The 14052-nt window shown below is 31.5% G+C and overlaps 1 protein-coding gene across 2 annotated transcripts in view; it reads right to left on the bottom strand.

Annotated features, from left to right (window-relative positions):
- Positions 1-8582, bottom strand: part of LOC130443769 (serum response factor homolog) — a 258199-nt gene extending 249617 nt beyond the window's left edge. For both annotated transcript variants that reach the window (XM_056778577.1, XM_056778576.1), the window contains exon 1: positions 8059-8582. In XM_056778577.1, the coding sequence (XP_056634555.1) occupies positions 8059-8457 (399 nt within the window). In that variant the 5' untranslated portion in view covers positions 8458-8582. The remainder of the gene's footprint in view (positions 1-8058) is intronic.
- Between the last annotated feature and the right edge of the window lie 5470 nt (positions 8583-14052).

The raw sequence follows: 14052 nt of genomic DNA, 5'->3' as shown, positions 1-14052 counted from the left end.
CACTTTTTAGAAGTTTCGCAACTAAAACCGCAATCACGAAAGGTTCGTTTTTAAATAAATGTTATTATCATATAAACCTTTAAATTAATCAGCTATTTGGGTCAAATTTATAATAAAACATGTTTCACATTGAATGCGATAAATTTAATAAAATAATAATTCAATAGATTTTATAAAAATATGTGTAGAAGCATGAATTAATTTATTTCTTCTTGCATTTATCTATATTCTGCTCTACGTCTATTTTCGGTGTATGTTGGTTAAAACAACAATTTGAATTTGTAATAACCGAGCACTATATAATAGCTCTCAATGTTGATTTGTGCTGATTTATTCAAAAATTACATTAGGCATTATAAAACTATATTTAGACATACTTTCATCAACGAAAAACAACTATTTTGTATATGTCCACTAAATGCAATCGAGATGATTTCAAAGTTTACCTTTAGTCTCTGAAGACGATAACTTCGGTTATCGAAACGCGCGTGTGACAGTGTATTCAGTAAAAATTCAGAGATTTAAAAAAATGACATTATCAATAACTTCATAATGAACAATCATAATTAAGAAAGAGCTAGATGGAAGTAAAGTATTTGGAATTTCTGGCACCAGAAGAAATACTGCAAAGCTATGACGATAGTACAGAAGCCAAGTTTGACCCTCCTGGTTTTCGAACGTAAGAAGATTTACAGAAGCAGCTCAGATATAATACGACAGGATGTGGCAACAACGGTAAACAGAAGAAAAATCAGGTGTGAAACGAAAAGAAATTCTACATTATTCAGCTTCTGAAGAGACACGACTACTTCCCACAGTATCTCCAAAAAATGAAGAAAGTACAAACACTTGAAGGTACGTATTGTGAACACGATGATGCCGAACAAACGTTCTTCGTGTGTAACCACTGGAGGGATTGGAGAAATGAAGTAGAGAAGACTGTCGGCAGCATAAACCCTGATAATATCGTCCAAACGATCAGCCACATAAGAGGGCATCCAAGGATGCTTCCAATGTGAAGTTGATTGCTCCGTAAACAATAATTGAGTTTTCATTATTTCCATTCGATTTGTACTATGGTCGTATCGTTTTGTACCGCCAAATCGATTTACGAGTACAAAAGAAAATCGTTTGTACCGGGATTTGTTGAGGGACAGCCAAGTATGAATTTAAACAGTGTAATACTTTGTGGGATAAAACAGCATACGTCAAGTTAACAGGTCTAATTGATCAATCAAGATATTAACGAAATACTCGACGGTACAAACGAATAAAAACAATTAGAAACCAATTAGTTAAGTTGGCTTATATCGGAGAAAGAAAAATACGTTTTGGGGGGACGGATCCAATCGTGGATTCAAAGGACAGTCGAAGAACGCGGCGGTAAAAACTATTAGTAACCGAATATGTGGGCTTATTTAAAGAAATTGTAAATGTGTTTCCAAAGAGCAATTTTATTCGGGAAATCGAAACTGGTACTTGGTTTCTCATGGTTTGTAAACTTTTGTATAGTTAAGTATTCATTTACTATGTCCTTTTACACTTGACGCAGTATTTTGTGCGTCAAATGAATTTCACAATAAATAATCTGTTTCTCATCGTTTGTAACGTTGAGTATTCGATGTTTTTTATCATTTGACTCTTAGAAACAGAAATTCTACAATTTACTTCTAACTTGCAGTCTGGGGAGGTAAATATATAAAGAGAAAATTTAAAAAAGTAGGGGTGATAATTTTTTAACGTTAGTGCACCGATCCCTCATCGCTTTCCTAGATTTCTTCGCAGCTTGCAAGCACATTTAAAAGCACTAAAATTCGATGGTATTTTTTCTGACGTACTCGCACAAAAAAATTGTAGAGGTCAAATTCATAGGAAATTTTATGCTCTACACGATGAAGGAAGTTGATTTGTGAAATGAAAATTTTTTCGACTTGAAATTTTCCAAAAAATGAAAATGTTCCTGTACTGAATCAATCCAAAACAACGTGTGATTGAAAAAAAGCATATATATACGATTTTTGCGGCTGCCATTTTGAATTTTCCGAATCTAAAAAAACGTAAATTTTCCATAGTCTATATTTCCCTATGTTTTGATCTCTATACGGCTATTTTCAGTATGGTTGCCAATTAAAACACGACCTTTCGAAAAAATTTTCATTTTTTGGAAAATTTCATGTCAATAAAATTTTCATTTCACAAATCGACTTCCGTCATCGTATAGGGCATAAAATTTTCTATGAATTTGTTCTCTACGATTTTTTTGTGCGAATACGCCAGAAAAAGTTATAAGCAAAATACCATCGAATTTAAGTGCTTTCAAATGTGGTTGCAAACCGCTTTTTTCATTTTTCCCATTGATAGATTTTTTGACCTTATTTCCCCGGACTATTGACTAAGCAGTGGTGGGGTGTTTACGTTTGAGTCCTTATTTTTTCAAAAACTTTGGGGACGAGCGACTACTGTGAGCGAGTGCTACAGAACAAAGCTAAACGACAGAATGAATTCAGTTGTTCAAAATCAATTGCTGTGCTGGAAAACATCGATGCTGTAAACTGTGTATGGGTCTTTCAAGACGAGCCATAGACAATTGTTTCGAAATATTTTGAAAAACAATAAAGCCATATCTAATTATTAATATTTAATTTTATCAGTTTATCTAAAAACTCAAATAGCAACCCTAGTATGCCATACTTATTTAATATTCGTATTTCTTAACGGTGTTTAATAATTCAACGTAGCTAAATGATGATGACGCATCTTGAATATTTAATTCATTGAAATCTAGTTTCTTCAATTTATGTGACTTATTAGGTTCTACGTGTTCTATTAAACGGTAGATGGATCAAAAACAGATACGCGAATAATATAATTTTGAAATTTTATTCGCAGTTCGATTCCAAAAAATACTAAATTAATGAAGCATATATCAGCACACTCAATCATGCATAAACTGTATACTAATAATCTTTTGTAAGGAGTGCTTATCAATTTACAACCAATAAAACTTGCATTATCAAGAGTTTGAAAAATTATATTGAATATAACTGAAAAATTCTTGGACGTTTCATAAATTTGAAGTAACTGCAGCGGTTATTAAACGCTGTGAAACGCCAGTGACCCGTCTCATACCTTAAGTATATAAAACCATAAACCTTATCTAGTTTCTTTGTATAATATAGGTATTCAGATTTTATTACTTTGTATCTAGTGGCAGTAGTTTGAACTGTAATCGCACTAGTGAATTTGAAGTACAACTCAAAGGTAGATTCAATAATATATGATCCTAAAACTGTGAAATAAGTTACAAAGATGGTAAATTGGGCGTTATGGGGAACTACAGTTGTTATCATAAAAAGAATAAAAGGTTAGAGAAAGAAATGCTTTATAGTCAAAAAATTGTTACAATTTGTAAACGGAAGCTTGTAAAAACTAAAAAACCAACATGAAAACAACTAAATAAAGTTACAAATAGAAAAAATTATAGGGAGTAGTAATAGGTAATAATTAGTATATTCGTAGCAAAATTAAACCAGTATGCAACATATTTACAGGGTAGAAGGCACTTTCCAATTGATATACCCTCAAATTATTGCGGAATGCGCGAAAAGTTGATATCAATTTGATTTCAATTGTCAAGTGATTGTGCATTTTTTGCATTGTAAAATATTGAGCCCATTAACTATTTCTGAACGTGGAGGAGATAGGTAAAAGTCGTGCTCAGCGTTCCTTAGTGGATAGACGTGTAACGATCTTTCCGAAATTCAAAGATAAATAAGGAAGGAAGAGTCAGAATTTTTAATCTCTCTAACAACTCTCTTTTGTAGTTTGAAGATTCGCTCAAATTGAGTGGCACCACACGTACCCCAGAATGGGAAGGAGATGCGACTCGATAAATGCATAATAAACTGTTAAGGAGGTGGATAAGTTCAGTTCTTTGGAAACTGATTATTTAGATAAGGAAGCAATATGCAACTCCCATTTCAAGGAATTGTTTACAACAAGCCCTAAGAATTTTACAGATTCAACAACGTTAATGATGGTTTTACTTAATAAAAAGGTTGCTATGTATTTTTACATGATAAAACTTCAGTTTTAAAAACGTTGAGGCACCAATTAGAATCGCACCATGATTCAAGGGTGATTAGGTCACTAGATATAGTCCTTTGAAGTGCCTTGAGATCGGGGATGCTCCAAGAGTAACTAATGTCATCTACAAATAGACATATTTTACCACTGATGTCGTTTATAAACACAAAACACAAAATAAGGCCTAGTACTAAGCCTTGGGGCACTCCACATTCTCTTGGCTTGCAAGAAGACATTGTTGTATCAACCCTTACAAGTTGACCTTTGTTGGTACGGTATAATTTAAACCACACAATGAAGAAGCCTTATTTCTTAGATCATTCACAATGGACCATGTTTCTTTAAAAACATTACGAGAAATGACGAGTCTCCTATTGTAATAAATATATTTGGCAATTTTTATTGTCTTTTGATAAATTTTTCTGCATAGTTTGACGTAATTTTTGAAGAAGACAATATCCGAGAATTTCCTTAGGTGACATGTTCTTTGCAAATATACGTAAACCTTTAGTGGACCAGGTTTTATTTTGCTTATTTTCAATACGCCTTAGGAATCTAGTCCACATCACCAGAGAGCATGTTCCAGTGAGTTGTTTGACAACGGTGCTCCAAATTTTGAAAACTTATTTCCGAAAAGATACGGCATAATTTGCGAGAAGAATTTTTAGTATTGGATTGTGATGTAATTTTTATTTATAACGCCATAAAAAGTTATTAAACTTAATGTTTGAGCGCTGATCTTTCTTTTTCGAATCAAAGCACCAAAATTTTGTTACATTTTCTTTGACTATTGTGATGGATACTTAATAAATATTCTATTAACAAAAAATTGTTATATAAGAACTTTTTATAACGCCAATAAAAATCCTTAAACTTAATGTTTTAACGCAGACGCGCGTCGTTCGTTTTGGAATCGAAGCCCCAAAATTTTGTTACATTTTCTTTGACTAATCCGATGGATACTATTAACAAAAAAATATGATGAAAGCATTTTTCTATCTTCTCATTCAATGTCAATGGGAAAACTTACTAAACTATCTACATTGTATAACCAAATTCTGGTTAATTGTCTGTATTCCGCACCTCTTCAGAAAAAGATATTGAGAATCTACATAGATTTGTTATACGATTCGTTCTTGGCGTATTATTTAAAATGTGTTATTTCTTGCATTTTCGCACTATCCTGTGTGGAATTTCCCTAGATATCCAAGAATTTTAGTAGCAGATAACCTATACCATAGGATAAAAGTTTTATTCGATATTCAAGTGCCCTTTTTAATAAAAAATTTGACAAAATTTTTGGACTTCGGTACTCAAACGTTAAACTTATAATTTTTTGACGTTACACAAAATAGTTCAATCCCAATTTTTGATTTTTTCTTTTTTAATTAGGTGAAATTTATAATAGTTGAATGATTTTTTTTATTTTTTGGATCTTATCGTAAAATATGTATAAAAGACGTTTTAAAAATATTTTATCCACTTAATTTTCGATAGTAAAATTATGTAGTCCATTATAATTTCATTATAAGTCTCCTCTATTAACATTTTATTGCAAAAGTGGATAACCTCACATGAGTAATTTAGTACATTATTAACGTATGAATAATTAACTTTTGAAAAAGAAAATACAGTTTTTTTGAATAGGAAATTTCCTCCTCTATGTGTATCAAAAACCAAGTATTACATTTCATTTACGTTGTACAAAAAATTGCATTCGGGTTCCATACGAGTTTTGCTACCTAGTCGATAATATAATAACGAAATAATGATTCTTAACTGCGTCACACTTTGATAAAGATAAAGTATTTTCTATAAAATTCTGAGGAAAAGGAATATATCAAATAACAATTATTACAATAAATCAATTGAAAATGGAAAAGGTAATTTTATATTTTGCAGACCCCTTGTTTTTTGGCTCCAGAAAATCGAAAAATCATCCGATTTCGATGGTTTTTTTTAACGTTTTTACGGCGAATTTACGAAAAAAATTATGGGAATAAAAAAATTGAAAATTTATATTGGTTTCAGGGCTTTAAATGTTCATAAAAATGCACTCAACGCGTATAATTGTTGATAACTTTTTTTCGAATAATCAATATAATAATCAAAGTTATCATATTTTTCTCATAATCTACACAAGAAAACGAACAAATTGAAAAAAAAAATATAAAAAAATGTTGATTTATTATGTTTTTACAATTAAAAATAATAAGAATTTATCTTAAAATTGACATTTTTGCACATATAATCATTTGAAACTTTTTTTATTGTAATTATTGTATTACTGTATATTTTTATCAAGTGTACAATATTAAAAGTTAACTTTGAAAAATTGAAAATTTTCACCGTTAAAAAAATGGTATCTTACTAAGATTGACTGCTAGAAATAAAAAATTAATAAACAAACATTTTTCAATTCTCTTTTTGCAAAAGGTTCGTTTTTGCAGATTAACAGAAAAAATATATAAACTGCGTTTGTAAAAAAGTTATGAATGATTTCATGCGAAGTGCTTTATGATCACATTCAAAGTCATAAAACTATATGAAATCTCCAGGTGAAATATTTCCCATGTTTTTTATCATAAATCCGCCTTAAAAACGAAGATTTAAAAAGAAATTCATCAAAATCGGATGATTTTTCGATTTTCTAGAGCGTTTTTGATAACTTTTAACGTCAGAAAACCATATGAAACCTTTAAGTAAGATAAAAAAATCAATAAACAAACATTTTCCAATTTTCTTTTTCCAAAATGTACGTTGTTTTTTTTTATAGATTAACAAAAATATATGAACTTCGTTTGATGGTTTGTAAAAAAGTTATGAACGATTATATTCGAAGAAGTGCGTTTATGATCACATTTAAAGTAATAAAACCAAATGAAATCTCCAGGTGAGATATTCCCCATGTTTTTTTTCATAAATCCGCCTTAAAAACGAAAATTTAAAAAAAAAATTCATGTATTTGTGAGAATTGACTAAAATTATATTTAAACGTATTCTTGTAAGAGGAAAAATTTGTGATTCACATTATTATCAGATAGATATCTTAGACGGTCATCCGGGGCAAAAAACCGTAAGGCGGCTTAAAATAATCACCTGGTGTAATCATAAAATATCAAATCTCTCTGCATCAACTGTCAAGATGAACATATGTTCATAATTTCAGTAATACCGACATTCCGACAACAATGTAACAGTACCAGAGTACCACAAAGCTTGTGTCCAATAATTATCTTGGTCACGTGTTACGATCTTTCAATTTTACAAGGAAACTAATAAACGTTTCGTGATAATTTTGTGATATTCGATATTGTTATGGAGTAGATAATTAGAATCTGTCGACGGAACAAATAAAAAGCATGTAAATGAGTGAGAAATTCGATAATTGTTGGCAGATGTATATCCTGTGATATTTTTTATATGAAGGATGGTCGGTGGCTAGGTTGCCAAACATACACAATTCTATGGCAAGGCCAGAAAATTTTGAAACCGTAACATTTTGACCAGGAGAAATCGATAAAAAATATCAGGATTCTAAATAGAAAAATTGGGTGACACTTTTCCAATATAGAATACACAATATTGTCACGATGAAGTAGAGAATTTTAAAAAGTATAATTCATTTAAATTTAGCAATTGTACTTTTTACACATCAGTTATCATAACTTGTTTAACATTCTGTTCAATTTTCATATGTATATGAGGAATTTGAAATTTTCCACTATTCAACTAATTATTTTTAGTTTAATATATAAAGAATTTTATTGAAATCGTATATTTTGTAGCAAATCAATGTCATAATAGACAAATTTTACAAATTTTTAATATATCAGGATTAAAAGCGAGATCAACTTGGCAACATGGGAATGAACAGACGGTATCTTTTTGCGTGCGCAATGTCTCACGTGCATGCGTCAACTCGAATGACCAGACGAGAGAATCACGTAAAGAGGTTAACTTTACACTCACCTTTTTCATAATTCCAGTTTTTCTTTTAGAAAACGTAGTGTACCTTCTCAGTTTATTTTCAATATATTCCATTTTGATTTTAACACGTCCTTTGGTTTTCTTTCCATTACTAGGAGGTGATTTTTTTGATTGCATTGAGTAGGAGTCTTCGTTAATTTCGTTTACACAACCATCCAGACCCATACCTTGACTTGACATAGCTCTGTCATCATACATATCCGATTTTATGCCGCGATTACAAGCACTAGACACCATAGTATGTCGAGGTGAGAGTTGTTGTAAACTTGTAGACGGTCTCCCTAAATTAGGGTTGCCGTAAATTTCCGGCGGTGTCTCACCGCTTAATAAATTCATGCTATAACCTAAATTGAAACGGGAATCCCTCCCGCCGGGTTCCATTTCGCACCACAGTTTGACAAAAAAGTAACAAAACAAAACGAACTCGCGAATACTACGGAAAACGAAGCAGCGCACAACACAATCAGTTGTATAACACAATCACAGCTGACTGCACAATACGATCTGCCGAACCGTGGGGCAACGTGCGCCGCCCATAATGAATTTATGGAACGTTGCCAGTTTGAAACCAATTTCTTTCAGTTTATGAGGTGCGAGAAAATTCTCATGATTTAAATTTATTTTAGAAATCGAAATTGGTTTATAACGTGTTCTTCGTAATTTCTAAAGATGCGAAAACACTAGTTTTGATAAAATTATGCAAATAAGAAATAGAAACTGTCATTGTCATTGAATATTTACAAAAATATAATTGATAGAACTATTTATAAATGGCATCCATATTTGAACTTTATATTCATATTTACATTTGAATGTTCTAATATGAGAATTTTTTTATCACTTATACAAAAACTGACACCCCTAATACATTATATAACACAATAGTTTTTTCACGAATTGGGATTTTAATATATGACTATATATAATATAAACTTTTAAGAATAAATACTCAAGTTGTTGTTTGTTATTAATGTATAACTAGTTTTAGTATTCATTGTAAATATAGTACCTATACAAAGAAATTAGTGAAACTTTTCAATTTTATATTTTCTAAATAAAATTCTAGGGTGTGTATTCATCATTCTAATCGTCGAATTATCGGTTAATTATTTATTACACTTTCTCGGTTTTTGGAAATTTTATATTATATTAGTAATTCAGTTTAATTGATTCGGCAACAGCGTAATTTCGCGTCCAATACTTGGTTGTCTACTAAGCGCATGCCTTAAGTCACCTCATACTTAACTTCTCCTATCTCTTTTTGTTTCAAAGTAAACTTAATTAGCTTACTTCCGTGATGAATTGGTGTAACCTGAGCATAGATGTTTTGGAAATAATATAAATTGATCCAAATAAAAGAAAATCTTATACATATAAACATTCCGAAAGGGTAAGAAAGTTACAACAGTGAATGATTATCATCAATTGATACCCCGTTTTATGACTAAGTAGTACGAACAATAACAAAAGTGGGATGTAAACAAGTAGCGTTAGGACAGCCCAATGCCATATTTAGACACGATCGGCTCCTTATAAGGATAAGTTGTCCTTAGATGGAGATACGAAATCCCTCCTTCTAAACGATCGGCACACGTTCTCAAAAGGACGAATCGTCGGTGTTTGTTATTATGGAATGAGTTTTGGAAGTGGGAAAATCTTGTCTTATAAGGTAATAAATAAAATATAAACTAATTCAACTCTGATTTTTCTTAACAAAAAATTACAAATATTTTAATATGTGGAATTTTGTTATTATCGCTAGAAAAGAAGGTGCCAAGAAAATATTTGGAAAGTATCAATAATTAGATTCATTTCTTTTATTCTTCTTTCATATTAAAGTACTGAATCTCAATAATTATACCTTCCGGGTTCAGGTACATGAAATGACTGAGACGAAAATATTAAACTGGATGGAAAAATGTTTGGTAGTCATTTAATCTACACGTTAATTGTATATTGATGACCCATTTCTTAAATCTATTGATAGGCATCCATATATAAGTATTTGAGTTGGAAAACTAAATGATTTAGTCAAATCTGTGAAATAAGTAAAATTTATAAACACCATGTTAAACTTGAAAGAGTCAAAAGAAAACATTAATTGAGAGACGAAGACAAAATTAGACCTACGAGGTCTGGCTATTAAATATCGAGACTGGTTACGAAAAAGGGTTTTATTTTAAAAATTAATCTACATTTCTATACGTTTATTCCATTGATCGAAGCAGTGCTGGAAGTCTTCTTTGGTGAGTTCCTTTAGGAGCTCTGCCGTTTTTTGCTTTATCGCTTCCATCGACTCAAATCGGATCCCTTTCAAAGCAGATTTTATCTTCGGAAACAAAAAAAAATCGCATAGTGCCAAATCTGGTGAGTACGGCGAGTGTTTGAGCACTGGAGTGCGCTTATTGGCCAAATACTGCTTCACAGATAGCGCGTTATGGGTAGGCGCGTTGTCCTGGTGCAAAATCGGGACGTTTTTTACTAACTCGTTCTCGCAGTGTTGCCAAAACTGGCAAACAGTAAGTCTGGTTGACAGTCTGATCCTCTGGAACCCATTCAGTCATCACGATAGCGTTAACGTCGATAAAAACGATCAAAATTGCCTCGAATTTTGATTTGAACATATGCACGAGATAGAGAATTGTATAGCACTCAGTCGGAGTTTTTTTTTTCAATTTAACGAGAAATTTGAGATTGATATGTTGATCCTGTTTTTTGTCACGAGAAAAAAGACGTTCCACAATTCTTCAAAAGATCTTTAAGTTTTGGGTTATACTTTAACGTGACTATTTACACTTTTTGAAGAAAAATTTAGATAAAGTTTTTATTCAATTATTTATTCAGAGAAAGTTCGTAAACGTCATTTTCGTATTTTTCAGAAGAACAAATTTGTTTTAATATAACTGGTGATGATTTCAAGTGAGAACGAAACTCTTGGCACGCTTTTTCATACTCACTTTAATTATGAACATCGCCTTTCCATATAGGATTTTAAGATGGACTTGGACCAAGTATGTACAAATTTGACCCTAGCCTGGAAGCCGTTATCGGCCCAGACTTGGTGGGACTCTGGAATGATAACAATGTCCCTCGCTTGGTTTGCAAGCCTAAATCAAGCCTAGTTGCCTTGATAAACCCAAGACTGGTATGCATCCCTGGACCACGCTGGTTGCTTGTAAAAATAAATTGTTAATGAAATTATAGTTTTATGACATATTTTTCTTAATGCACTCTACTAATTAATGAACATATTTATGCATAAATGAATTTTATTCATAAAAATTATTACGTTTACTGCTAAGATATCTATTATGAATAAGATATTAGAACAAAACTTTATATAGTTATTCAGAGTTCAACCCGGCTTGGGTGACTATACGTTGGCCGAGGTTGGGCTACTCAGAATTGTGCCAAGCCTGGATGCTTATAGGATGGCCGAGGTCAAGTTAGCCAGATTTCAGCTAGGCTTGGGTGACTATACTCGTAACTTTTAATTCAAAACAACTTTATAACATTTTTCTGAATTGTAAAAAATAAAGATACATACTTTACTCTTGCACAATATTCAAATTTTGTGACAAACCTCGTATACTGCTCTAAAAAAGTGATATTTGATAGTTGCATTTTAACTTTTGAACCATACAGAACTTTTTATCAAGAATAACTTTTTTTCATCAAACCACTAGTAAAAAAGTTTTCTATATGATTCCAACTTAAGCAGACACACTGTATAACATTTTCTTCGATGTAATAAAACCACAAATTAGTTTAGCAGTGTTGTCGTCTACAACGATTATAATGTTACAATAACTTTCATGAATAATTTATAAATTATACACCTACCATACAAAATTTTGATCTTCTGATATTAGTTCTTTTCTCAGAAAAAGTTCGTTGAAGGGATTCAAAGATTTATTAGTGATACTAATATATTTTTAAAGTTCTTTAATCAACATGAGTGCCAATATTACAATGACATCCAAATCGGAAACGTCATCTTTAATTTTGTGTTTGTCAATTTACCCTCGAAATTTTTGCACAATCAATACAACAAAACGAGGGTTAAAATCTAAGAATCTCATTATGTGAATTATTGAAACACCTAATTTATGTGTTAGACCATTTTCCATTATTTTATGTGCCTCTTCAACAATGTAAAAATGAATACAGGTCAGAAGGTTTTCTGCATTCATAAAATATTCCAATCAGTTTATAAGATGGGTCATAACTCTTGTTTTGAACTTTTGGACAAAGCTAATTCATCAGTATTGATGTAGGTAATTACTAAATCTTTAACCTTCTATTCTCATTGAATCTTTTGAAGAGTATAAAAATAGTTGTATAGACGATATAAAACTTCTTATTGATCCCCCAAACATATGTGTATAAACGATGTAAAAAACGGTAGTTGTGGAAATATTAAAATATCTTTTTTTTTCCTGCTGCTCATAAAAATCAGCTTTTGTCTTATCGTAAATGTGAACCTAAAGAGATTACCATTTCATATTATTTATTGTATTGAACGTTAGCTCAATATGTCATTCCAATAATTTAATCAAGTCAACTGTTCACATAACAACCTCTCGAAAACGAAAATTGATATGTATATCTCCACCCAATCGATTTGCAAGATATCACTACATTGAAATATTGTTTGGTGATTTAGTCTCATTATCACTCATTTCATCTTCTTCCACTCCTTTGTCGTTTAAAATATTGTTCCAGCCTATTCAACACCATATAATAGCTTTATTCATGAACCAATCATGAAATTGTCTTGTAGGCATATAAAAGTAAGACTTTCAAAAGAAAAAAACGAAAATGACAATTGAGTATAATTATGAAAATAAATCAAAATCAATGCTCTACTAGATTGTAGACTATAAACAGACTGCTTATTTGGTAAAAGAGACGTCGTGTTGTGATATACAGTGTAGTTATTTGGGTTGGAAACCACAAATTTGCTTCGTCTAGGAATTCAGTTTTTGCAAACAACTACCGACTTTTCCGGGACTTGATGCAAAAAGTTCTGGAGTGAATAGATGACGTAAAATAATTCTGAGACATGAAAAACAATTTTCTCATATGGCCTCTCGTTTCTGAGTTGCGAAATCACAACTTGTATTCAAGCATAATTCTACACTATCATCTGAAGGCCAAGGCCGGCTCATACCCATTGATAAACAATCCATAACTTTTACAGGGACAACCTGTACAATCTAAAGATAGAAAAAATTAATTTTTCAATCGAATTCTTAACAAAAAAGTACATTCCAAGGAAACCAATCGCCATAAAAAGACATTCTGGAGAAAATTGTCTTAAATCAAACAAATTATCAATAAAAATAAAAAAAACTTCTATTTATTTGAACTTGGAAGAGCATTCCAAGATTCTGCCTTTTAACGTTAAAATGGAAGTTTATACTATCGATCATTTTGTTCCTGGTGTTTACCGGTGTTGCATATTCCAAACTTCCAAGTTTTCCCCAAAAGAAGGAGGTATTAAAACACATTAACAACTCCCCGACATCTAGATTTTTTTCAAAACTTCTAGATCCCCGAATTGAACTGGTTCTTTCTAAACAAATTTATGGCTACAGGAAGGTGGTGCTCCTCCACACCAAGCTGTCTTAGTGCGCAACTATTTGAACAAAGTCTTTCCAACTTGATGGGCAGGTCGAAGAGGAACAATAGAATGGCCGCCTAGGTCACCTGTTTTGACTCCTCTTAACATATTTTCATTGAGATACTTGAAAAGTGAGGTGTACCAATATAGACTACAAAGTATCATTAAACTCACAGAAAGGTTACGTATTGAAGTTGCACAAATAACTCCGGAAGTTATAGAGAAGGTTCGAGAAGAGTTCGCAACACGTTTTTCTCATTATATTCTAGCTTAAGGTAAACACTTGAAACACCAGTTTACGAAATAGCAAATTTATTCCTTACATTTGCACCATACTCTATAACGAAATA

Source organism: Diorhabda sublineata, chromosome 5 (genome assembly GCF_026230105.1).
Source record: "Diorhabda sublineata isolate icDioSubl1.1 chromosome 5, icDioSubl1.1, whole genome shotgun sequence".
Classification (NCBI taxonomy): domain Eukaryota; kingdom Metazoa; phylum Arthropoda; class Insecta; order Coleoptera; family Chrysomelidae; genus Diorhabda; species Diorhabda sublineata.
Note: the sequence above shows the minus strand (reverse complement) of the source record. Positions and strands in the feature narration are given on the sequence as shown.